The sequence below is a fragment of the Dromiciops gliroides genome, chromosome 1 (assembly GCF_019393635.1).
Source record: "Dromiciops gliroides isolate mDroGli1 chromosome 1, mDroGli1.pri, whole genome shotgun sequence".
NCBI classification, from domain to species: domain Eukaryota; kingdom Metazoa; phylum Chordata; class Mammalia; order Microbiotheria; family Microbiotheriidae; genus Dromiciops; species Dromiciops gliroides.
Window position 1 is genome coordinate 131,307,715 of NC_057861.1, and position 27,939 is coordinate 131,335,653.

Consider the following 27,939-nt stretch of genomic DNA (forward strand, 5'->3'; position numbering starts at 1 on the left):
TAGTGTCATATAAAAAAGAAATAAGTTACTTTTTCTCTTTTTGTGACCATTGTGTTTATTCTGGGCAATAGTTCATTTATCTCAAATTATGAAGCACAGAATTAGATTATGGTTATCTGACAAAGTTTGTGACTCTTTATGAAACTGTTTTTTGGCCATGAAGTAAAAACATTGTCCTCAGTTTAAAAATTATGTTTTTTAAAACTAAATAGGAAATGCCAGTTTTGATTCGATTCAAAGAAAAGAGTAAATTTCTCCATGTTAGAGATGCTTTAACTCTTTCTGGCTAATGGAGTGCTAATAAACCATCTTTTCCAAAGAACAGACTGAAGGATTTTTATAGTGCCCTAAAGGAATTAATGCACATTCTCAATATAGCATCTGGCCCATTCATTTTCAAATTGACTCCTTTGTACTATGTATTGTATAACTCATCTGAACTTCCCATGTTCCTAGGCTTTTATTAACTGCTCAATAAACTAAGAGCATTTGACATTAGGAGAGAACCTTCTCCTTGGCCTATATTCCATTTGTGCCAAGTAAGAATGAATCACGAAAACAAGAAAAATCACTCATCTTTTGAGAACCTAGATTTTCTTCTATGTTTATTTAATGAAGAGAACTTTAGAGACTATTAGACTAGGATTCATTGGGATGGGAACCGAGAAGGATGACTATTTAACTGTGCTCTATCTTATTCTAGAAGTAAGACAGACATAGAATGGCCTGTAGAGGCAGATAGGACTTTGGTAGGCCATCTATCTTAATTTCTTAATTTTATAAACTAATAAATTGAGGGCCATATATGTAAAGCAATTTGCCCTAGATCACACACTTAGTTCAAGGTAGAGTGGTCCTAGATCTTAGGTCTCCTGCTTATTGGGATACCACGAGAATGTAAACTGGTTGAGGATATTTTTGTCTTTTTATTCCTCACACCTGACATTTCTTGGCCCATGGTAGGCTTTTAATATAGGCTTATTGAATACAGGGTACTATATCCTCACTGCTTATAAGACGGGAACTGATGATTTAGCCACTGAGATTGTCCACAGCGCATACTTTTCAAAATTTCCAATTTATCTACATTGAATTTGTTAGCCATATTTCTCACCATGTTAAGTTACTTAGAGATCTTAGAATGACAGTACCTCAAAATTAGGAAGGTCTATAGGAATAATCTAGTTCAACCTATTTCTGAACAAGAATACAATGTACCCAAGAAGTAGTCTTTCAGTTTTTATTCAAAGATTTATAATGAGCAAAGATCTCTACTCCTAAGCAGCCCATTTAACTTAAGAGGCAGCTAGGGCACACAATGAAAGCAAGGTTTCCACTTGAGTCATTAAAATAGAAATTCAAATCCTGTCTCAGACTAGCTGTGTGATACCAGGGAAGTTACATAAAGTCTCTCAACCTCCATATCCTCATGTCTAAAATAAGGAAAATAATAGCACTTAATATCACAGGGTCTTTAGAATCAAATAAAGTAACTAACATATACAAATCACTTTGCAAACCTTTAAGTGCTACCTAAATGCCAGTTATTATTACTAGTATTACCGTCATCATGATGATGAGTGGCATGGCTGCCAGGAATAGAAATGTGATAATATCATTATATTTTGTCAGTGTCAGACCTCGTGTGTGTTCAGTTCTAGGCACCAGTGTTTGAGAAGAACATTGCTAAACTGGTGGGTATCTAGAGGAGAGCAATAGAGCATAAGGAAGTTCACATCATATGAGGATTGGTTGAGGAATCAGGGATGTTTAGTATGAAGAAGTCTCAAGGGGAAATAACTCTTGAAGTACTTAAAGCCTATCATAGGAAGAAAAGTGATTAGATTTTTTTTTATGTATGAACTCAGAGGACAGAACCAGGAACAATGGATAATAAATGTTTCAAAGAAGCCGATTTAGGCTTGATATCAGGGAGATTTTCCTAACATTTAGAAGGTAGCAAAAGTCGACTTCAGGAGGTAGTGAGTTCCACCTTCTAAGAGGTCTTCAAGTAGAAGCTGGAAAAACACTTGTTGGGTCTGTAGTACTGGAGATTTGTTTTGTATATCAATTGGACAAGGACAGTTAGGTGGTGAAGAGTGGATAGAGTGCTGGGCCTGGAGTCAGGAAGACTCCTCTTCCTGAGTTCAGATCTGGCCACAGACACTCATTGTCTGACTCCTGGGCAAGTCACTTAACCCTGTTTGCCTCAGTTCTTCATCTGTAAAATGAGCTGGAGAAGGAAATGGCAAACCAATCCAGTGTCTCTGCCAAGAAAACCATAAATGGGGTCACAAAGAGTCAGATGTGATGGAAATGACTGGGCAACACTCATGATGACTATTAAGGTCCATTCCAGCTCTCAGATTCATGATTCCATGACTTGGGACAGTTATAATTTTTAAGGAAATGTTTGCTTATTTAGAGAGATCTGAGAGAGACATACCTTGGGAGAAAGCTCGTCCTCTTTCTCAGAAGTCTCTAATCTACATTATAATTGTATTTTCACAGACACAATCTTTAGAATTCTCCAGTGGTTGCTGTCCTGAATAGATCGGAGGGGCTACTGGAATAAGGTTTTAACTATTGTTGAGGTTTTTTCTTTGTTTCATTTGTTTATTTTTTTACCCCAGTATATCTGCCAAGTCAGTCAACAAACATATATCAAGAGCCTCTTGTACCAAGCAGTGTGTTAACAACAAAGAAAGTTAAAAACAGTCCCTGCCCTCAAGAAGGTACTCCTGGGGGAGACAACGTGCCGCTCAAACAAGAAACATAAAAGATAAATTGGAAATAATAAAAGGGTAAAAAGGTATTGGAGTTGAGGATTAGTAAAAGCTTCTTGCAAATGGGGAGATTTTTGCTGAGACTTGAAGAAAGCTAAAGAATCCAGTAGGCACAAATCAGAAAGGAGAGAGTTCCAGGAATGGGGAGACAGCCAGTGAAATGCAAGGACTCTGCAGATGTCATGTCCTCTTCAAGGACTTAATTCCTTTTCTGGTTGGGAAAGTAGCACCCTGGGGAGATTAGACTCTAGTAGGGCGTATGAGAAATCCTAAAACTGGTTTCCTATCAATAATAGTCATCCTGGGAACCCCTGGGGAAGGCTAATGAAGTTCACTTAAATGGTTTAAGAGCTTGAAGGAGGGTCAAGAAGAATCAAACACAGCAGGGTTCTCAAAAACAAACAAACAAAAAACCTTGGAGTTAACAGAAGTATCTAAGAAAAGGCCCAAAGACAGAATTGATCTCACTGAGAGGCTTCTGTATTTCCTTGTGCAGGCTGGCTTGAGTAGCAGAGATCCTCAGAGCCATTGGCTTTAGGAAGCCTGATTGAGAAGACTGCAGAGAGCTTTCCACCTATTGGCTAAGAATCTTGACCAAAAGGGCTGAAGTGCACTTTACTGCTGTTAGCTGAGAAGGTTGATTGAGGAATGCTGTTAATGTTCAATTCCTCCATCTAGGGAAAGATTTCCAAAACCCAGCACCTCTGTTTGATGAAGGAACGAGTTCCCTGTGGCTATGAAGAGAACCTCCTCTGAGGAGTGTAGCCCAGACCCAGGAGGACACTAAAGGAAAAGGCTAACAGAGCCAAATGAAAGAAAGAGGCCTTTTAACCACAGTGTCTGCCAATTAGCCCCAGGGGGTGATAAAAGCGGGTCAAAACTGATCAAAGGGTTATAACCATAACATCTCTAGTGAGTGTTGAACAAGGTATTAAGTAACCAGAAAAGAGCCAGGATGTTGACCACCAACTTAGAGGAGCAGCAAGCAAAACCTAGGTGAGGGATCAGTAAGCAGCAGCCCTTGGCCCTCTCCTCATAAGCAGGACCAACAGAAAATAACGTGGTGATATCAGTGGATGACATAGGCAGCTTTTAAGCAGCAGTTGCCTTTCCACACATCCTCTGATAATACATACTACCGACATGTAGGTAGTCTGGCTACATGTGTTCCCCATTCACAATCCTTATAAAGGGCCACTCCTCCCACTGAGTATATGTATTTTTAGAATATGTGTGTCTCTGTATTGTAAGCTTAAAGTTCATGAAAGATTGTTGCATAGGGTCCTATTTAATTAATTAATTAATTTATTTATTTATTTATTTATTTTTGGTTTTATGAGATATTTTATTTTTTCCGTTACATATTTAATTTATTTTTAAAAGTCTATTTTAAGAATGATCTATCATGGGGCAGCTGGGTGGCACAGTATATAAAGCATTAGCCCTGGATTCAGGAAGATCTGAGTTCAAATCCAGCCTCAAACACTTGATACTTACTAGCTGTGTGACCCTGGGCAAGTCATTTAACCCTCATTGCCCTGAAAAAAAAAAAAAAAGAATGGTCTATCCTATGACTGAGTACTAAAAAATGTAACACATAGGATGTAACCCATGGTTTGGAGAGGATTATTATCTACAAAATATCCACAACTCAAAACAGCTAATTGAGCACCTAAAGTAAAGAATTGGGGCAGGGGGTGGGGGTGGGGGAGGACAGGCTACATTTTATTAAGCCTACATTTGCTTTGAAAGACCTTTAAATACTAAAGTTGGCTATTACATGCTTTTTAAATATTTCTTTTTAGGCTAAACATTTGCCATTTCTAGTTCCTCCAACTGATTCTTATGTCATAGGATTTCAAGGCCCATTACTATGGTTGATTTACTCCCGGTACTCTTTCTGGCTTAAAGATGTCTTTCCCAAAATGTACCTAAAATTGATCACAGTACTCCAGGATGTGATATGATCAAGATGTGGAGTAGAGTAGAACAATCAACTTTCTAGTTTTTTTACTCCTTCCTTCCTTCTCCCCTCTCACAGTAAGTGTGTGACCCTGAGTGAGTCACTTAACTTCTGTTTGCCTCAGTTTCCTCATCTGTAAAATGGGAATAACAATATCACCCACTTTCCCAGGGTGATCAAATGAGATAATATTTATGAAAAAGCTCAGCCCAGTGTCCGGCACATGGAAGGCACTATAAAATGCTAATCATCATCATCATCATTATCATTATTGTTAAATTTCTCATGGGTTTTTTGGACAGTTACATCATACTGCTGACTCATATTCAGTGAAACCTCCGGATCTTTTCCAGTTGAGCTAAGAGTCACATCTCTCTTATTCTGTGTCTACCAGATAATTAAAAAAAACCACTCTAGTAAGAATTTACATTTATCCCTATCAGACAGTGTTATTTGCTTTGGTCCAGCATTCTAGTCTTCAAGATCATGTTGGTGTGATGTTGAGTTTCTTGAGTGGGATAATGGAAGAATAGGAATATGTATTTTGCTCTTAACTCTTTGCAGCCATGATGACCACAGATATTTATCTTAATTTCTGTAAATTGGGGATATTTGTTTAGGTCTTGTGGAAGGGAGTACTTTATACGTGTAAGCTATGATTATGAAAAGAACGAATGACTCCTTGAATTCTCTGGATCCATGTAGCTAAAATAATTTGGGAATGAGGAAGAATTGGCATTGTTAGTTTCTTGTCTTAGCCAAAGAGGAACTAATGCCCTATCATATCCTTGAAGATTTATCCTGTTTCATTGGGCCAAGGCATGCACACCAGTTAGATTTTGATACTGCCTTTCACTACCATTACTAGGTCAAAGATAGCCCTGGGCTTACTTTCAGCTTCTTGTCTATTAATGGAATTTGTGCCAAGACTCCAGAACGCAAGGCTATTGAACTTCATCCTTTTTATTCAAGGTCATTTCATCCTGGCCAAGAGTCTAATTCCTTTAATTCAGTGACCAAATAACATCAAATAATTGATTATCAGAGCAACTACTTAACTTTATGCCTTGTTGCAGTTGAGAGGGAACCTTTTTTTCCCCCTTCTTTAAATCATGATTCCAAGTATATGTGTAGCCTGAGGTTATTTCATGACTAGTTGACTTCCTGCTACCCTCTTGGTGATACTTTGAAGTGTAATATCTCTTGTGTTAAAGCAGCCTAAGCAGTTGGGCATTTAAAAGAAAAGTACATTAACATTTTGGTATTCAAGATCACAATACTGAATTCTCTTTGGATTGTGTATAAAGTTACTTTCCCAAAATAACCCAGAAAACTTCTGCCTGATTTAGAGCTAGAACACTTAACATTTTTCCCACATGGAGGCCCAGGTGAAGTTATGAAAATACTCAGTAGTTCATGCCAGTAGGGCCTAATGAGAATAATGTCTGACAGCTGTCAAGTCAATTGAATGCAGTGCTGGACCTTGAATTGGGAAGACCTAAGTTCTGATCCTGAATCAGATACTTATTATCTGTGTGACCATAGTCTATTTACTAAACTTCTGCCTTAATTTCCTCATCTGTTAAGTGGGAGTAATTATAGCATTTCTCTCAAGGGTTGTTGTGAGGACGAAATGAAATTGTGTATGTAAAGTGCTTTCCAAACCTTAAAATACTACATAAATGGTAGCTATCCTTATCATTATTAATAGTATTATTAATATCATTGTTAGCTTTGTGACCGAGAAGATTGATTTGATCCTGCATCATTTATTTATCCATCCTAGTTACAATTAATCGCTTTTGTCCTGTCACTGCCTAAGTTATGGTTCTCTATCCCTGAATTTAGTTCAAAATTCTACCCTGTTCTGTTCATTCTTCTGTGCTCTCCAAAACCTATAAAGGGGGAATGAACTTTCCTTTTGCTTGGGGTCTTTGGAATAAATGGAAGCAAGCCATTGACCCGTTTATTGGCAGGCAGCATGCCTTCGTTAATAAATGTTATCTTGCTCAGAGAATATGTGGCATGATCTAGGGCAAATCACTTAACCTCTTAGCCTCAGTTTCTACATCAGTGTTGGGGATAATGATAACTACCTCACAGACCTGTGAGGGTCAAGTAAAATGATATAGGTCAAGTAAAATGATATAGGTAAATATTAGCCACAGCGCTAAATAAATATTAGCCACTGTCGTCATCATCACCACCACCACCAACAACAGAAATGGCCTATGTGCTTACCTAATCATTTTCTATTTGGATTTGAGAGAGGGAGAAGGAAGGAGGTGTTATGAAATTCTTAAGGTACTTGCTTGTCATCTTTTCCTCTATTGAAGTGTGACCCAACAGTAAAACATTGAGCATGGCTGAAAGACTATCATACTAAAGTTGGGGGGTGGTAAATATGTATTTTATTGTCCTCAGTGTCAGACAGACATCATCTCCTCCTGCTTTTGCCACATAAAAGCTTCCTGTAACCCTACACAAGATTTAACCTCCCCATACGTCAGACAATTCTCTAACAATAATTTGCAGAGTAGGTGCTGACCTGAACTGGTGGAGAGAATTTTCTCCCTGGGACTTCCCTTCAATAAAATGAATCAATGAAATCACAAGTTTTACCTGAAAAAAATCAACCAAATAGACTTTTTGTGTTTATGGCATAATAAAAATTTCAAAACTGAATGGGCCAATGAGAGATTTTTATTTTATCATTTCCCTTTAGCAGGAAAACAAATCCATTTCTTCTAGACAGGACATCCAATTTAGCAAATTATTATTACACTGTCCAGTGTGAACAATTTTCTCTCCCCAGCTGTTTTTCCTCTATATTTAGGTGATGCTTTCCAGATGGACTTTGTATAAAACTCTCAATTGTTTGGATTCTCTTTGGCTGAGAAAGCCTTCTCTAACTTTATCCCTTCGTTTTCTCTCTCCCCCACCCCCATCAACCCCATCTCCTCTAGGGAAGAGAACTCCAAAGACGAAGGACAAGAGGAACAAGAAGAAGAAAAGAAAGTTAATAGAAAGAGCACAGGAGCAACACAGTGTCTTCCTTGCTACGGACAGAGCAACCCAATAAAAAAGACATTCTCCTTTTTCTTTTTCTTTTTCTTTTTTTTTTTTTGGTGGGTTTTTGTTTTGTTCAGTTTTGTTTTGCAGAAGTGCACAAAGCCGCGATCTCTCTGCTCCGTTCCGCTCCTGCGCACCGGGGCACTGCCTTTATGCTGCTTGGACAGTATTGGTTGCAAGTAACCTGTGAAAAACGTGAGAGAAACCCACAAGTGTGGAGAGGTGGGGGTGGGGTGGGGGGGTATTATTTATACTTTAATTGTAAGCGGGAGCCTGCGGAGACAGGAGCACACTGAGGGTGCATCAGTGAGAGCAGGTGCAGAAGAAGCCGGATGAAGACGTTATTATTCATTCAGTGTCTGTGAGGGCAACAGCCCCGGTGCCAGGCAGCATGGAAGTCCTGTGGGCAGTGGGCTGCAGGGCACCAAGGTTCACATAGACAGACAATGGACTTGTGCAGATTTATGGGAAAGAAGATACTCGGAGGTAGAAGTGCTATTTCATTTAGGACCTTTGTTTTGCATCTTGTGCATTTTCCAGAGGTAAATGTATATGAATATCTATGTAGTGTTAACCTGTGTTGTTCTCAGCATCTGTTACCTTGAAACACTTGTATAGTAGAGCTGCTTTAAACTGATGATAAGCTCCAGGAATTACTGCCTCGTTTCATGAGCATTCAGATGTGTACATATTACGCTGAGTCTAATATCTACTTCTTATTTCCTGTATATTTATGCTTTCTTACCTGTAACAAAGTATACCTAATGTTCTGTCATTTCATTTCTAGTGGTTTCTATATGTGCCCTCTAGCAAATGCTTTTTTTTAAACTTTCCCTAGTTTTTGAACATTTTTTTTTTCTGTTTTGTTGCCCCTTGAAATGTTCCGGGGTCTTTTTTCTCATCATAAGGCTAGGATCAACTGGTGTGTTGTCAAATGACCAGTGTCAAGGATTTTCAACATGCGCCTGACCCACCCATTAAATAGTGCACAGGCATCTGGCAATCACGGGCAAAAACCCCAGAGTTATTTCTCCCCTTAAGGAACCTCCCTTTAAGTTTTAAGTCTGTTATGACTCCTTTGTGAAACACAATTGGAGCATGGGAAACTGCATGCACTAGCTCCAATTTCCAGACATGCAACTTCACAGATAAAGACGGGTGGGGGTTGGGGAAACACTTTTTTCTTATAAAAGTAATCTCACGCCTGGCACAAGGTACTTTTATGGTTGACTGGAGTCACCATAGCAGGCCTTTTAAGTTATCATCCTCAGGCCACCAGTGAAATTTGGGGACAGTGGCTATCTAATTGTGGACACTGCTGGTCAGGTCACAAATCCTAGCAAATTTTGGGGAAGCTGAATGTGTCATTTCAAACCTGGGACTCAGAGAGAATCTATCAGGAGATTACCTGAACTATTATGAATAAGATAATTAAATGCTCAGTTGGTTGTGGATTTTTGTTTTCTGTGCTTCAGACTTTAGAAATAATAGCCCCTTCCCATTCTAACCCAAAGTAGAAGATCAGAACATAAATGGAACATTTGCAAATATTGAGGAAAATGTAAAGAAGGCACCACTATTTTCTCCCCAACCCTCACCTTTGTATTGGCAAAACTACCTCTTTAGAATTTGCAAACTACTCACTGTGGGGTTTTTGTTGTTATTGTTGTTTCTGTTATCCATCAAATAACTCTGAAATAACACCTTACAAATAAGAATAAGAATAAATATAATATCCATCTTTAAGTATCACAGAATATTATTGCTGTGAGATAAGCCATATATGAATGTTGTATAAAACTTTGGGATATTCATCAAATCCTAAGGTCCTCACCTCCTTTCACATTTATTTAGCATATGTTCCTGTTTAGTGGTAGGGGAGGAAACAGCCCCATATACTTGCAGTGCTTCATTGTTAATGAGACCAATCATTGTTCTGTTTTGGGGATGTTCTTTTGTGCATTAAATCACTTCAAAAATACCACCGTGGAATCTTTTTTTTTTCTTTTTCAGTAAAATGTTTGGAAATGGACGTCAAAATGTAAGAAAGCAATACATGGAACTAAGGGTTTTTTTCCCTAGTTTAAAAAAATACAATATGGTCCATTGGGGTTGAATAGAAACTTTCTAAAATCTCTATGAAAGGATTTCTTGTCCAAAGCAAATGATGAGGTGATGTTTTGTTTTTGTTTGATTTGTTTCATTGTGTTGTTATTGCTGAGAGAAGGGCGTCACAGAATCATAATTTATTACACCTGAGTGCTGTGCACTTAGGAATTTGTTACCAGGATCTTCTGTGAGTTGTTGGAGAGATGATAGTGAGCCAGACTCTAAGCTAGGAAGGTTTGACTTCAGGTCCCACCTCTGACACAAATAGACACTGTCCCACCTGGAGGAAATCATTCAATCTCTGTGTGCTAGGCAACTCTCTTTATTCTTTGAGTTGCACAGAAGGTAAAAATCTGCATTAAAAGAGAAAATGTCTTCCCTTGGAAGTTTCCTATCCCAATGAAATCACAGATTCAATTCATATCCTTATCCTATTATTGAAAATGATCCCAAGCATAAGTTTTTACAATTCTTTCAAAACTGTCAGTTTCTCTATCAACAAGGGAGTGTGTCTGTGTATATAAATATATAAAACCAGATATTTATGTTAAAAAGTGAACATATACACACATAGGTATGTTGAAGGAAAATAAGTATTTTTATAGCTTTAAGGTTTGCACAGTGAATCCTCGCAACAAAACTGTAAAACTGATAGTACTCTTACCTCCTTTGTATGGATAATGGAACTGGGCCTGAACAGTGGAATGACTTGTTCAGTTATATAACTAGCCTGAGATAGACTTCAATCTCAGGTCTTCCTGACTCTCAAATGTAGTACCCTATCCATTGTACTACCTAGCCAAGGGTCAAGTTTCTCAACATATTGTTTTTGGTGTTTTCCTCCAAAATCATCATATTCACAAAATAATTTACCTTTATTGGACTTTGTAAATACTCATCTCAGTTAATGTTATTGTGTCATCTACAATTCAGGAAAATTCAGATGGAACATATTAAAAGTTGGTATCTAACTATGTCACATATTTTCTTGTTTTTGAGTCATTTTTCAGTCATATCCAACTCTTCATGACTCCATTTGGGGTTTTCTTGGCAAAGTCACTGGAAGGGTTTGTCATTTCTCCAGCTCATTTTACAGATGAGTAACTGATGCAAACAGGATTAAGCGACTTACTCAGGGTCACATAGTAAGTGTCTAAGACTGTATTTGAACTCAGGATAATGAGTCTTCCCCACTCCAGACTGGGTGATCTATCCACTGCACCTAGTTGCTCCACTTTCCTCTATGGGCCTTACTAAACAGTTGATTAGCCTTTAAGATAACATTCAGTTCTTTATTTATGATCTTCTGATCCACACAGGAATAGAAATGCCTTGGTTATTCTTAGATGTAGCTACTGTAGTGTTGTGATTCAGATTACAAAGAGATTACATGGAAATTGTCTTTTCTCATATTTGTTTACTATCGTATAGGCAAATAGCTATTCTGAATGGGAAGATAAATCGACTAGGCTTGGAAAAGAGGTACTACATGGTATTGGTAAGACCAAATCAGTGTGAGTGGCCTTACAAAAAGCCACTTTTGTGAATAAATTTTCCCATTTTATTCTTTGTAGCTGAAGTTTTTGTTTTTGAGGCACAAATAAAATAATTGGACACATGGACTCTGCATGTTTTATGAGAGACATCTGGAAGAAACTTCATGCTCAACCTCAACTATGTGGTCTCGTGCAGTCAAGATGGTGTGTGATTACTCCAATTCAATTCTTCTACTCTTAGTGGGGTTCTGGGGTCCAGAGGGCAGGCGAAGAAGAGAGAAGCAAGTGAGATCATATATGCAAGAGTGCCTTGTGAATTGTAAACATATGTAAAGTATTACCAATTATTAATATCCTCATTAGAAGTAAAAGAATTCCTTGAACACATTGGAGCACCTAGCACAGTACCTACATATTTAGTGGGGTTCTTATGCAACAAGAAAAAAAAATTGTCATACAGAAAATATTGATTTGCATTCTTGACATTGGGGTGTTATTCAAGACTTGCAGGTTAGAACACCAAATAAATTAGATAATCATATGAATGAGCATTTAAGCATTTGCTGTGAGCAAGACACTGAGCTAGATGTACCTAGACAAATGAAAACAGTTCTAACTAGCTCTCAAGGAGCATTTTATTAAGGGAATAACATATACATAGATAACAACACATAAACATTTTCATTTCAGGGGGCTTAGTGTGAGCATGGCCTAGCATCTGGGTCAAATCACAAAATACCTTCCACAGATGGACATGATTGGGCTGGGTAAGAGGAAATGCTATTTGATTGCTGTAGCAAGCACAGCGGCCACAACCCACTAAATTGTCTCAGAAGATGGGCTAAACCAGGTTAAGGGTAACCCACAAGCTTCAAACCCATTGGCAAATTAGAGAGATGTTTGCCCCAAGCATGTGAAGACTTCCCCTGATGGAATGGGTGGATGAGAACAATGTGTTTCAATGGCCATTAAGGTGGCTGAAGCAGGGACTATAGAGTTTAGTCAGAAATCAGAGATACCAAGGTCATCCACTCTGCATCCCGGGCCATTCATTGCCAGTTCTTCTGACTTTTGTCTTGCTACTGGACTTCAATGAGGCTGATGACTGCACAACTCTGCCTCACAATTCCAGTTCACACATGCAAATCAAGACACACCCAGTGATATCATTGGCCCTCATTGGAAATGAAGGGCAAACAACAGCATACTTGGGCTGAGTTTCAAAGGAAGTTAGAAATATTAGGGGCAGGAGGTCAAGAAGGGCATTCCAGGATTGGTGGAGGTAACAGACTGTACAGAAAGGTGAGATGGTGGGTATAATGCTGTGGGAAAAAGAAAGTAAGTCTAGTTTGGCTGAATCTTGAAGAGGAGGACGTTATAATCAGTCTATGAAGGTAGCCTGGAGCCAGACTGTGAAGGGCTTTGACAGAAGTATTTTTATTTTATCTTAGAGACAATAGAACTGGAACTTCTTGAACTAGAGAGTGACATGATCAGAGTGGATTATCATTTTGGCAGCAGCATGGAGACTGGATTAGAGAGAAGAGATGAGGCGATGGGCCAATTAGGAGGCTATTGCAATAGTCTAGTAATAAGGTCCTGAACTATGTTGGTGACCATGTGAGCAGAGAGAAATTCTGCTGTGAGATTGTTACAGTTTTTTCTGTAGATAAAAGAGGATAAAGAATGACTAGAAAACACAACTGAACTTTTAAGAAGGCGCTGACAGACTAAAATGTTGAAAGGAAAGGTTTCTCCATAACATCCGATGATGATGAATATTGACTTTGTCATCTCAGATATCTAAGTAATAGAATTAGGTGCCACTCCTTGCATCATGAAAACAAATCATGTGTATAAATAGAAAACTACCACTTTTCACTAGTGGGAGTACAAACTTTGCACCTAACCCATGAAGTTATGAAGTTCGATGTTAAAAATCTTTGAAGACAGGATTACACAAATTGACATATCAAAGAATCTCAGAGCTAGTGGACCTCAGAGGCCACTTACTCCAACCTGTGCCTGAGAAAGAATCACCTCCAAAACACTTAATCAGCAGTCATCCAGCTTTGACTTGAAAACCTCAATTGCAGGATCTCAGTCTGCTTTTGTACAACATTAATTAGTAGAACACTCTTCCTGATATCAAATCTAAAATTTCCTTCTAGCAAAACTTGTTTTTTGTTTCTTTATTCCCATCCATACTCTCACCATGCAGTTAGGTAATACAGTGGATAGAATGACAGGCCTGAAGTCAGGAAGACTCATCTTCTAGAGTTCAAATCTAGCCTCAGATATTAGCTGTGAAACCCTGGGCAAATCACTAACCTTTGTTTACCTCAGTTTCCTCATCTGTAAAATAAACTGCAGAAGGAAATGGCAAACTATGCCAGTATCCAAAATGGGGTACTAAGATGCCCATTTTAGAGGTGAGGTAACTTAGAAATTACAATGACTTAACTAGGTTTACTCCATCATTAATCATCAAATCTAAAACTTAAGCTGAGACCATTCTAAGTCCAATTCCAGTGTGTTTTTCACTGTATCATGATACTTAACAATTCCCCTCAAACTCGTTCAGCTCTGCCCGTGTCTATTCTCATAGAAAACAATGCATAGGGACCAACATATGGAACTAGAAGCAACTTTAGAAGCTATTTAGTCCAACTCTCATTTTCTGGATGAATTTGAGACTTGGTACATGCCCAAGGTCACTTAGGAATTGAGTGTCATGGCTGTAATTCAAATTTGTGTCCTCAACTCTATATCCTTTTTTTTCATGGCACACCATTAAGACAGTATTTTAATATATTACATGTAAGTTGTTTTAACTGCCTCCAAATTCAACATTAAGCTCTTACTATGTGTAGAGTTCCATGAGGATTTTTTTTAATGGACCTCTCTACAACCTAACCCCATCTTACTTTTCCCACCTTATTATATATTACTCAATGTACTACACTGGCCAGTCCAACTTCCTTTCATGCTGTTCCTCCCACAAGACACACCATCTCTTGATTGTGCCTCTTCACTCACTGTCCCCATATCTGGTATACACTCTCTCCTTAATTCTGCCTCTGGGAATCACATCTTTCCTTCAAGAAGAATTCTGCTCAAGTGTCACCATCAACATGAAGACTTTCCTAACTGGTAGTACCTTCCCCACAAGGTCACCTTGTATGTTTTATATATGCTTTGTATGTAGTTTAAAACTGCATTTTTACTTTGGGAACACCTTCTACATGGCATCTAGGCTCACAGCAGATAGAGTACTGTGCCTAGAGTCAGTAAGACCTGAATTCAAATGTGGCCTCAGATACTTACTAACTGTGTGACTCTGTGCAGGTCACTTAACCTGCAGGCCTCAGTTTCCTCAACTGCACAATGGGGATATTAATAACATCTACCTTGTTGTGAAGATCAAATGATATATTTGTAAAGTGATTAGCATTGTATTGGCCACATGGTAAGCACTTAATAAATGCTTGTTTCAGGGGCAGCTAGGTGGTACAGTGGATAAAGCACCAGTCCTGGATTCAGAAGGACCTGAGTTCAAATCCAGCCTCAGACACTTGACACTTACTAGCTGTGTGACCCTGGGCAAGTCACTTAACTCTCATTGCCCCATGCAAAAATAAATAAATAAATAAATAGATAGATAGATAGATAGATAAATGCTTGTTTCCTTGCTCACTTCTCTTCTTTTTCCTCCCTCTTCTTTTTTCCTCCCTCCCTTCTTCCCTTCCTCCTTCATTGCCTTCCCTTTGAATTTTACTTCCTATGTCCTCCCTTCCTTCTGTATATGTTGTCTCCCTCACTAAAACATAAGATCTTTGAGGGCAGAGAACTACTTTGCTTTTGTCTTTGCACTCCCAGAACATAGCGTATAACCATGCATTTAATAAATGCTTGTGGATTGATTCATTTATAGAAAGTTGAGGTATGAATCTGTAATGAATAGGCTCCATAGCAGATGATGAATTCTTGTGCCCTCACCTCTACAAAGGGAAACACTCAATATATCTTTATAAAAGAAATATGGCGGGACTTTTGAAATTTTTCTTGTGTGCATTTCATCTTTCAGTTTTGGGCTGAGATTTGTTTAGTGAACTAGCAGCGGACAGTGGATGGTGTGTCAGCTGCCCTCTACTGAAATGCTCAGTATCAAACCAGCTCCACTGTAATTATCCTCTTTGCATGTGATCCTTTGTCATTAAACTTGCTATACCCTAATTAGGAAATGTAGACGATTCAGGGGACCACCATTTCAAAATTGGTGCTAATTATTAAATATAATTTTTCAGATTAGAAAGAGGACCTCGGTTTCCCTGTGTCAATTAAGTCTGATGCTGTCATGGCTGATTTTAATGTATTTCCTCACTGCTTACCCACTAGCTATTTGGCTGAAAGGAAAGCAAACCTATAACCTCTTACTGGTGCTGCTCATGTTAGGGCTGCACTTTAGATGTTTGGGTCTGGAAATTTCCAGAAATAAAATTATCATTCTATTTTTTGATTTACCTTCAAATTCAAATAAAAATGAAACTTGTGAGCCAATCCAAACAATTAAAAAAATCTTTATTTTTTAAAAAGGGTATTGGGGATCTTATCTAAACAAATGTTGAAAACTAAAACAAATAAATAAATAAATAATATTAAATAAAAAGAAAAAAAAGAAAAGAAAGGGTAGTGGGGGTGGGAAAGAGACCACAAAATAGCCCTATGCTTCTCTGAGAGCCTCAGATGATTTACAATTAAGCCGCAGGACAAAAGGGAGTGCACTGGAAGGCAAAGTACAAGTTTATGGCAAGTCCAGAATTTGGTGCTGCCTTTTCAGAGATGAGGATGAAACAGTTCACTCTGTTTTTTTTTTTTTCCTCCTTTCCCCACATATGTTCTCCATCAATCTTTGTGTTTGTGATTACCTGAGTAATTCCTTCTGTGCTCTTATCAGGTAAAACCCAAGCTGTCAATGTTCAAGGCAGATTCAACTTAGCGGGCATTCCTGAATGTATACAACATGGTACTGATTATGTAGCAGGGCTAGTACTGTAATATTCTATTTGGGTCCAATTTTTTTTAAAGACTAACTTTCTTGATTTCTTGTATCTTTCATTGTAGTATATAAAGAGAATATGGGGGGTAGCTAGGTGGCACAGTGGATAAAGCACTGGACCTGAGTTCAAATCTGGCCTCAGATACTTGACACTTACTAGCTATATGACCCTGGGCAAGTCACTTAACCCCAATTGCCTCACCAAAAAGAGAGAGAGAGAGAATATGATATTTTGGGAAAGGCCATCATGACCTTATATACTTTTTATGTACCCTAAGGATGCTAAAACCCTTTACAACAAAAGTTAATGATGGTTGGCATTTATATAGCACTTTAAAGTTTGTAAAACACTTTATATTCATTATCTCATTTGATCTTCAAAGCAAATCTGTGAGGTAGGTCCTATTATTATTCTAATTTTACAGGGATTAGAGAGGGTAACTGATTTGTCCAGCTTCTCTCAGCTAATAAATGTGAGGTGAGATTGGAATCTAGGTCTTCCCGACTTCAAGTCCAAAGCTCTACCTTGACACATTGAATGCCACAGCCAATAGGTAGGCAGGTGGCAGATCTTATCACCAGGGTCATAAAAATAAGGAATCCGAGATACTAAAAGCTAACACTATTTTTCCAGAATCTCTTAATCTCCATTTCCTCATAGTTTTCTGTAATCTAGCCCAATTTGAAAAATACAGCTTAGAAAAGCTTCAGTCGATGATTTTTCTTGGAAAGGATATGTAATTTAAACCAAAACAGAACCCAAAAGATCATGAATTTCAACCTCATATTACTGTAGCAAAATTGCAACATTTTGTTATATGATGCTGCCTTGCATGATAGTAAATAAATGGAGGGTCTGGTAGGAGCTTTGGATGTCTACACTCCATCTTCTCCAATAAGAGGGAGGGGGATGTTCCAGAGCCTGGGGGTTCTGAGAAGCAGAAAGTTTCCAAGTTGATTCAATCATACTAGAAGAGGACTTACTGTAGACCATGGTGAAGTCCAGGAGATTGGCCATGTAGGAAATGAAGCAGCTTGCAATTAGGGGGACCTTAGTTCCAATGTGACCTCAGACAGTTAACTAGCTGTATGACCCTGGGAAAGTAACTTAACCTCTATTTCAGTTCCCTCAACTATAAAATAGCCCTACTTCCCAAGATTGTTGTGAGGGATAAATGAGATATTTATTAAATATTTGCTTAGTCTATGTGCTTGGTGCAGAGTAGGCACTAAAAAAGTGCTCGGTTTTTTTTTTCCCCTTCCTTATTATTGTTAGTAAAGTTTGCAATGGTTAGGTTGCTTTCCTGGCACATGTCCTTATTTCAGCAATTCATCTCTTTGCACATTTCCTCCACTAATGTTGATCTCAGTCCCTCTATCTTCATGAGTTGCTAACTTCTTCCTGATGAGTTTTTTTGAACAAAGTTTAATTAGTCTGGAACAAAGAATTAGCACTTTGCCTTTAAAGGCCCAAGATAATTTCCATCAATGATACAGCATCAAATAATCCTCTGACAAATTCATATAGCAGGCACACCTGGTTTGGATAACCCGAGGATGGAACTTTTTTTTTTTTGGATTTTTTTTTTTAGTGAGGCAATTGGGGTTAAGTGACTTGCCCAGGGTCACACAGCTAGTGCTAAGTGTCTGAGGCCGAATTTGAACTCAGGTACTCCTGAATCCAGGGTCGGTGCTTGATCCACTGCGCCACCTAGCTGCCCCGAGGATGGAACTTTTAAGCCTGACCTCATCCCTCATGAAGGAGGTCTTCTAGGTCTCCAAGATCCTTTTCAACTCTAATAATAACAATAATAGCTACCATTTAAATAACACTTTAAGGTTTGGAAAGTACATTAGCAAAAATTATTTACCATCTCAGGTGGGTGCTATTATTATCTCCATTTTACACATGATGAAATTAGGACAGAGAGAGGTGGACTGACTTGCTGAGGTTTATTCAGATAGCAAATGCCCAAAGCGGAATTGATTCCAAATTGAGCACTCTATCCACAATACCATACTGCTTCCCCGATTTCTATATTCCTGTGATTAGGTGGTATAGTGGGTAGGCCTGACACTGTCCATTCTCCAGCTAAAGTTTGGTCTTGGAACAAAACAAGACACCTATAGCTCACTCAGTTAATCAGAGGAAGTTCCCTTAGCCCAAACATAGAAAGGAAAATCAACAGAGCTACTTAGTTCCTAGGTACTCTCGACCCTCCTTATGGAAGCTGTGATCGGCAGAGGAGGGTATGGTGACTCAAGTGGACCTCTGATAAGTCTGAAGTGCCCAACTAAACATGGGGGGCAGGTCCTTTTTATGGCCTTTGTTGACTAGGAGGCTGTAAGGAAGGAGCTTGCAATTTGAGCTTTCTCCTCCTGTACCAATGGAGTCCTGGAGGAACCTTTGTCAGGGAAAAATCTAGCTCCACCCATGTTGGGAGGGAGAGAGGGAAGAGATCAGATGACCAAAACACCTTTAAACTAATCTATTGGGAAAATTTCTTTCAGAGCCTGGTAACTACCATAGCTACACATTTGTCTTGTCATCATTAGTATTGACCATTTTTTTAGTGAGGAAGAAGACTAGGGTCTACTCCATTTGCACAATTTTATCAGCATCATTTACAAAATGACAAGCCATATATTTTTTTTTTGGGTTTTGTTTTGTGGGGCAATGAGGGTTAAGTGACTTGCCCAGGGTCACACAGCTAGTAAATGTCAAGTGTTTGAGGTCAGATTTGAACTCAGTCCCTCCTGAATCCAGGACTGGTGCTTTATCCACTGTGCCACCTAACTGCCCCCTGACAAGCCATATTAAAGGCAAACTTCATCCACACCAATAAGGTAAAACAGACCATCTGACTTTGCATATTTACAAATCACAACTTCAGATTTTTGTATAGTAGCGTGCTAACTTATCAGTGACTTTGTTATATTTGAATCTCCAGAAGTGAAGAGTCCAATTCAAGAGCTAAGGAAGAGAGAGGGTGCTCAAGTATGGATTGGTGTTGGGCCACAGCTTTATAGTCTTCCTAGTGGACTATTTAAATGTGTCCCTCCTTCTAACTCCTCCACAGTCCCTCCGTCCCCGGGGGGAACCTCTCCCACAAAATTCATCAATTATATTTCATTTGGATTCCCAACCTATATTACCCTTACAAATGTATATACCTTTATCTATTACCTTGTATCCCCCAGTAGACTATCCTTGAAGGAAGGGATTAATTTTCTCTTTGTCTTTTCCTAATTCATGGAACAGTACCATTAATATATTAGGTACTTACTAAATGCTTGTTTTAGAGTAGAACATCTGTACTCCAAATTGTATGTTCTTATGATGAACTCAAACATATTCCTCTTATTTCTAAAAAGATTTCAATATTGTATACATGACAGAGGAATCAAGGATTTCAAGAAAGGGAACATAAGGGGCAGCTAGGTGGCACAGTGGATAGAGTACTGGCCCTGGATTCAGGAGAACCTGAGTTCAAATTCGGCCTCAGACACTTAAACACTTACTAGCTGTGTGACCCTGGGCAAGTCACTTAACCCCAATTGCCCCGCAAAAAGAAAGAAAGAAAGAAAGAAAGAAAGAAAGAAAGAAAGAAAGAAAGAAAGAAAGAAAGAAAGAGAAAGAAAAAAGAAAGGGAACATAAGAAATCAACTGCATGAAACAAAGATAAGAAGTATCTACACATTAGAACACAGAACAAGAAGGGAAATTAGCCAAACCTAGTCTTCCCTTTGTCAGTTGTTTGCTTAATTCTTATCCTTTAATTATCCCATCAGTCAAATAAAGCTAACACTATCTCTGTGGGAGCACTTTGACTCAGTTTTATCCAATCTTTTCTTCTAATTATTTTGTTTTAATTTGTGAGAACATCTTCTCTTTAACTAGACTGTAAACTACTTGAGGTTAGGGATTGAGTCCTGTATGTTTTTTGTACTTTTTTTTTTAGTGAGGCAATTGGGGTTAAGTGACTTGCCCAGGGTCACACAGTTAGTAAATGTTAAGTGTCTGAGGCCGGATTTGAACTCAGGTACTCCTGACTCCAGGGCCGGTGCTCTATCCACCTAGCTGCCCCCTGTTTTTTATACTTCTGATGGTGTTTTCAGCACCATTGGTTACCCATAGTAGTTGCTCAATGCCTATTTATTGATTTGACATTGTGAGAAATTCTCAACCTTATATGGACACTCACAAACAAAATTTGCAACAGGCTAATTGTAATTTTATCAATAAACATTATAAAGAATCAAAGTTTCAGGTCGACATTGCATGGGATATTTCTCAATTCTGAAAAAAACAGCAAGTAGAAAGAAACCAGCACATGGCAATCAAAGATGAAATTGCCTCAGCAGTCTTTGAGGCCAGAAGGCCAAGAAGCAAAGCTGCAACTAGTTTGCCATGTCCACTCACCAGCTATTGAATGGTGCATATCCTTGGTTGTGAAGGTGAATGTAGGATAAGTTTTGACATTTTCAACTATATGCAGTAACCCTCGGATAGAAACCATCTTTATGTATGAACAGCAATGAGGCTAAACTGCTGGATGATCACTATATATGTTTGTGATTTTGTTACTTGAATAATGGAAGCCAAGGAAACATTCACATTTTCCTCTCTTTGTCTAACCCAGGCAAGACAATATAATTCCAAGAAGGCAAATGAAAAATATTCCAGCACAGGAGATCAATCGTTTTTACAATAAGAGTGAAACAGACCAACAGACCTTTTGGCTTTTCTTATTTGGATGAACTTCAATGTCTAAAAGTTGCTAAGAAACACTTTTAATAATAAGAGAGTTCAAGGCCAGGAAATTAATGGTCCATGACCCTATTTAAGAGAAATATTAGGGCATCGTAAGGCGAGATGGCTGAATATAGTAATGGGAACTGTGGGTAATGCACATAACCAATTTCATGTGCTACGTTTTCATTGAAGCCTATAGTCAACTTGGCATTGCACTCTTTTTTTTTATTAGACCCGTTTCTAGGATCATTTCATCATTGTATCAAATTAGCTAAGATTACATGGGAAAATAATGACAGAGAGAGTGATCTTTGTAGAATCATTACTGTTTCTGGAATAGAGTTATTTCTAGTTCTGGTAAACGTAATTGTTTAAAACACGCCAAGTATAATTTAACTGTTTCAAGTTACATCACATAGATTTAGTCCAGAAAGACCTACATACAATACATAACACACACACACACACACACACACACACACACACATACACACACACGGCTCTTACAGCCTTCCACTCTTCTACACTGAGTTGAGAAAATATTCCCAACCCATCTTGGACACGAGCATCCTTGGTGTTTCCCTTGAAATTCATGCCAGCTATTCTATTGCCATACAGACAGGACCAAACCTGGGAAGGGAACCGCCTCAGACAGTTTTCTCAAAGCCAAACTTGGCTAAAACACCACCATTTCTGAGGAGTAGGAAACTTCAAAGGAATAAACAGCTTCTGTAGATTAGCAGCCACTGGGGTTTTGGGACTGACTATTGCCTTGAGCTGGAATCAAGAAATTGGTTTGAATAGATTTTAGTGAAAGAACCAAGAATTTTAGAAAAACCTGTCACCTTTAAAGCAACTGTTTAATTTGTTTTTATGAAATTTGAGCTTGCAACTGTTGGGTGACAAGTGACCTTCTAAAACCAGCAGTTTAAAAACTTGACTTGAAATTGGACAAGTTCTCTAAGATTGGAAACTCCCTGGTAGGAGTTGGTAGTAGTGTTTCATGAATACCAAGAGAAGCAGATTGGGAAAAGCAGGGATCCCTGGTCCTTATTTCACTTGTGGCAATGAACTTTTTAGCAAAATGACAAAAATGATGGTCTATGAATGAATCTAATTTTAAGATTTTGCTATTATCATGAAAACCTTAGGAGAAACCTTCTTAAAACAGTTTGCTACATCAGCCCGAAGGAGCACTGGGGTCTAAAATCAGATTGTGACATGTTTAATGCCCATGTAACCTGCATAAATCCCCTATTCTCTTAGGATCTCAGTTTCCTAAACATATTTTTTTTAAAAAGGCTATTGGATTAGATGGGTTTCAGAGTCTCTTTCAGATCTAAATCTACAATCCTAGGCACTAAATTCTATTTAACAAACCTTTATTAAGCACCTACTCTGTGCCAGGTTCTGTGCTTAGATGCTGGAGACACAGACAAAAAGAAACAAGACAGTCCCAGGAATGAGAAGCAATATGGTGCTTGTTCAAGTGAAAAGGGAGCAGACTTTGGATTCAGAGGATTTTGGATTCAGAGGACCTAGCTCTGTCATTCACTAGCTATTTGATCTGGAGCAAGTCACTGCCCCATTCTCTGTCTCAGTTTCCTTTTCTAGGCAACCAGGTGTTACAGTGGAAAGAGGGCTAAGACAGGAAGACTTGAGTTGAAATCCAGCCTCAGATGTTTACTGATTAAGTGATCTTGTGTAAATCACTTGATATCTTAGTTTCCATAACTGTAAAAATGGGGAAATGGTTTCCCATTCGTGACTATGGATTTATGGCTTTAGAGGAAAGACTGAGGTTGGTGACTTTGTGCAGCCCTGCTGCACTTAAATCCAAATTCACTTGCAAGTCATGGTATCACCTTCCTGATGAAATGGTCCTCTTGCAAAACAAAGGAAAAACAACTACATACAAATTGGTAAAGTCAAGCAAGGGAAGGTAGGGCCAAATACTTAGTCTCTACAACTAAATGAAAGGGATCTGAATACCTTATTGTGGGGGGCAAGACAATTCTATTCAAAGCAGTAATTAAGGGAGATGACTCTAATTTAAAATGGGTTTCCTAATTGATGTCTGGCATTTAGAAAGTTTGCTGGCCTTTAATTTGGGTATTTTTGCTTAATTCTCTGGGCCTGACCCCCACCCCAACAACCTTCCCAAAATGCTCCCACAGAGCAGTGACTCACATAAAGGGCCAGTTAGGAGCAGATCTTAGAATTTAATTTTCCCCCACAACCAAAACTCTTTCCCCCTGAAATCTGGCATAATTCAAAGATGTGAAAATGATCCACCAAATTCCCAAGGGTGTGCTAGGGGTTGAAATAAATGAAGTAGCTGACCATAACAGAAAAAGAAATTCTCATCTGTTAGATTATCTATCTGTTTGTTCACTCAGCTGACAAGCATTTATGAAGCACCTACTATGTACCAGATACTTTACTAGGCCCAGAGGATACAAAACCAAAACTAAAACATTCTTGTCCTTGAGCCTCAACATTGTATGAACATGACCCAGGGTTTCATCTCAGTAGAATGTCACCTCTTTCAGGGTATGAATTGCTTGTATTTTTTTCTTTTGTTTTAATATCCTCAGTGCCCATCACAATACCTGACATATAGAAGGTGCTTAATAAATGCTTGTCAATAGATTTTTTTCCAGAGCAATGAGGGTTAAGTGACTTGCCCAGGGTCACACAGTTAGTAAGTGTTGTGTATGAGGTTGGATTTGAACTCAGGTCTTTCTGAATCCAGGGCTGGTGCTTTATCCACTTCACCACCATTGTCAATAGATTCTTTTCTTTCTTTTTTTTAAAGTGAGGCAATTGGGCAGCTAGGTGGCACAGTGGATAGAGCACCATGTTAAGTGTCTGAGGCCAGATTTGAACTCAGGTCCTCCTGACTCCAGGGTGGTGCTCTATCCACTGTGCCACCTAGCTGCCCCAGAAGAGATTGAGGCCCTGGGGTGCCCAAGGGTTTTATCCTCTCTTTTTTTCAGGGCAATGAGGGTTAAGTGACTTGCCCAGAGTCACACAGCTAGTAAATGTCAAGTGTCTGAGGCTGGATTTGAACTCAGGTGTTCCTGATTCCACGACTGGTGCTTTACCCACTGTGCCACCTAGCTGCCCTGTGTCAATAGATTGTTAAAGGATCTATCAACACCAAATGACTGTTGGCTTCTCCTACCAGACTGTAAAATCCCTCAAGTATGAGCCTTATGAGAGGCTCTGTGTGAGAGGACTGTGCTAAGTGCTTTTTGTTTTTAAGCAAATAATAGCTCATTCGGTCCTCACAGCAACCCTGGGATCTAGGTGCTCTTATTATCCCGATTTTACCATTGGGGAAAATGAAGCAAACAGAGGTTAAGTGACTTGCTTCAGGTTATCTTGGCTTCTAAGTGTATCTGAGTTTGGATTTTGACTCAGGATTTCCTGACTTCAGGTCCAAAGCACTGAACACTGCAAGTGACTCCCTGATGAGCTCCATTTCTGTTGTCCCAGGACCAGCCAAAGTAAATTAAGAGTCACTTAGCAGCACAAGATTGGCCACCAGCACGGAACAGTGGGAACAATATGGGATTTGGAAACTGCAGGCCTGGGTTCAAATCATGGTTGTTTTTAACCTTTGAGACCTTGAACAATTAAACTCCTCTAGAATTCAGTTTAGTCTCCTGTGAAATGAGGCAGATGAATCTGATGACCTTTAAGGTTCCTTCTAACTCTAAATTTATGTTTCTAAGATTTTTTTTTTGTGGGGGGAGAAAGGGGCATTTAAAATCATGTATATAATCTACTCAGGCCAAAGAAAGTAGCTACATGACTACTGGAGGTGGGGTGGGGGTGAAGTGCTATACCCGTGAAATATGACTACTTAACCTAACTGGATTTGAAATATCACACTTGGCATGGGGTTTCATGTAATCATGGACATCATTCGTAACATTCTTTCATGTACCAAAATAACCTAGAATAAGCACCTATGTCCTAATTGATAATCCCCCTTCAATTTCTTCAAAACTCTACTCTTACATGACTTACAGTCAGGATTGCAAACCTCTTTCTGATGAACTGCTTTTGATTTTTCCCAAAGCCTTTTACTCTGCAAGGGGGAAGAAGGAGAGATGTGATTGCTGGTTAAACTCTTGTCTCACAAGCCACAAAGAAGGTGGGTAGGAGTAGGAGCCTGGTGGCAACAGCCATGTTGCCAAGAAATCAGTTAAGATATCTTAAGGCACCCTAGAACAGTGGATTTGGGGTAAGAGGACATGAGCTTGGATCTTAGTTTTGTGTGTGTGTGTGACCTTGGACAATTCATTCATCTTATCTATAAAAATGATGCAGTTTGACAAAATGATCTAAGATCTATTCCAGGTCTAGAAATCCATGATCCTAAGTATTCCATAACTCCAGGAATATCATTAAGACTTAGTGGGTTAAAATTAGTATGGCTCTCAAACATCCCAGTAAAATTAGTTTTACTTGCATAGGGTGTGTGTGTGTGTGTGTGTGTGTGTGTGTGTGTGTGTGTGAGAGAGAGACAGAGACAGAGACAGAGACAGAGAGAGAGAGACAGACAGACAGACAGACAGACAGACAGACAGACAGAAAGAGAGACACAGAGAGAGAAACTGTGTGTGTTTAGAGTGGATTTCAGAGCCAGGCTGAAGATTGCACAATTACCCAGCCATGCTCTCTAATCCCCTCCAACCCTATCTGGTAATCCCAGAGCCCTAACTAAGAATTCTGGCACCTGAGGCAAATTAGATGTGTGAAGAGTGCAAAAGACATTCCTTTCCCACCTGATGGTGCACTTCAGTGGCTCCAAAAGCTTATGGAAAGAGAAGGGTGGAGTAACAGAGGACAGTCCATCCTGGTCTAGTGGAGTTGCACTGGGAAGCACCCTGGGTGGAGAAAAGAGACAGAGCCGGGGGACAGAGGCAGATGTGGAGTGTAGCAGTGGGAACTGGGAGTCATGCATGGGGGGGGGAGGGGGGAGAGAGAGAGAGACAGAGAGAGAGACAGAGAGACAGAGAGACAGAGAGACAGAGAGAGAGAGAGAGACAGAGAGACTCTCATGGTGCTACATTGTACTAAGTGCTACCAGAGGAGCCGAAAGTTCTAAGACTCAGTTGGCCGTAAGGATTTTAGCATTGTACAGTGGGAAGAAAGAACCCTGTGTTTGTAGGGCAGGGAGCTTGGGTTTGATTCTTAAATCCACCACTCATTATCTGAGATCTTTGTGTATGTCAGCTACATTGATTAGAGTGCTACACCTGGAGTAAGGAAGACCTGAGTTCAAACCTAGACTCTGGCACTTCCTAGCTTTGTGAACTTGAGTAAACTTAAACTTCTGTCCACTTCAGTTTCATCAGCTCAAAAATGGGATTAATGGTAGCATCTACCTTCCAGGGCGGTGGTGGTGGTTGTTTGTCCTTCATTTTCGAACAGGACTATGACATCATGGAGGATCATAATTGTAGTGAATTGGACTTAAGTGAGGGGGTGCTGTGCAAGGTCACCAGCCTCACTTTCTCCCCCAGTGGCAAGATATATATCAGGACAACTGGAGATGGCCCTGGATGTTTAAGGCAACTGGGGATAAGTGACTTGCCAAGGCTCACACAGCTAGTTAGTGTCTGAGTTAAGAGTTGAACTCAGGTCCTCCCAACTTCAGGGCCAGTGCTCTGTGCACTGTGCCATCTAGCTGCCTCCAGGGTTGTTGTAAAGTTCGGATGAGAAAATGTTTGTAAAGCATCTAGCACAGTGCCTGGCACATAGGAGGCACTTCATAAGTGCTTTTTCCCTCCTTCTCTGGGCCTCAGTTTTGTCAGCTATAAAATGGACTAGATTACCAATGTCCCTTCCAGCTATATTCTTATGAGTTATAAGGAAATCTCTATTTTGGCACGTAGGGACAATGCACCCTACCCTAGGTATATTTAAGTCGTCTTGTTATCTCTCTTAGCATGCAAGTATTAATCACCGAGAAAATATATGTGTGTACATATATACATGCATACATCCACACACATACGCATATAGCAACCTGGTGGCACAGTAGATAGAGTGACAGGCCTGACATCAGGAAGACTCATCTTCCTGAATTCAATTTTTGCCTCAGACATTTAGCTGTGTGACCCTGGGCAAGTCACATAACCCTATTTGCCTCAGTTCCTCATCTATAAAATAAGCTAAAGAAGGAAATGGCAAACCACTCCAGTATCTTGGCCAAGCAAACCCGACCTAAGGTCACAAAGAGTTTGACATGACTGAAACAACTGAACACACAGGCAGATAAAGAGGATAGGATAATTAGAAGGTATGGGTTTTAAAATGATATTCTTGTCCATTTTTGTTTTCATAAACCCTAACCCAATAACGAAAAGGTTTGCTTCTCAACTTTAAGTCAAAGAGGTACTGTTCTAGACTTGTGCCTGTTTCATCAAACCTGTTATCTTGCCATTGAAATATAGTCAGGGGCAGCTAGGTGGCACAGTGGATAAAGCACCGGCCTTGGAGTCAGAAGGACCTGAGTTCAAATCCAGCCTCAGACACTTGACACTTACTTGCCCCGCAAAAAAAAAAAAGAAATATAGTCAACATTTGATTTCCATCACTTTAACTAATAATGAACTAGACAACTGTTTTAAAACCCCCATTGTTCAGATAACTAACCACTGCCTTGTTTCCAGAGAATG

General features: G+C 39.2%; 1 protein-coding gene across 2 annotated transcripts in view; it reads left to right on the forward strand.

The window, feature by feature from the left end:
- The window catches only part of RSPO2 (R-spondin 2), a 260,882-nt gene extending 249,942 nt beyond the window's left edge, over positions 1-10,940 (forward strand). For both annotated transcript variants that reach the window (XM_043969360.1, XM_043969435.1), the window contains one exon: positions 7,716-10,940. In XM_043969360.1, the coding sequence (XP_043825295.1) occupies positions 7,716-7,831 (116 nt within the window). In that variant the 3' untranslated portion in view covers positions 7,832-10,940. The remainder of the gene's footprint in view (positions 1-7,715) is intronic.
- The last annotated feature ends 16,999 nt before the right edge of the window (positions 10,941-27,939 follow it).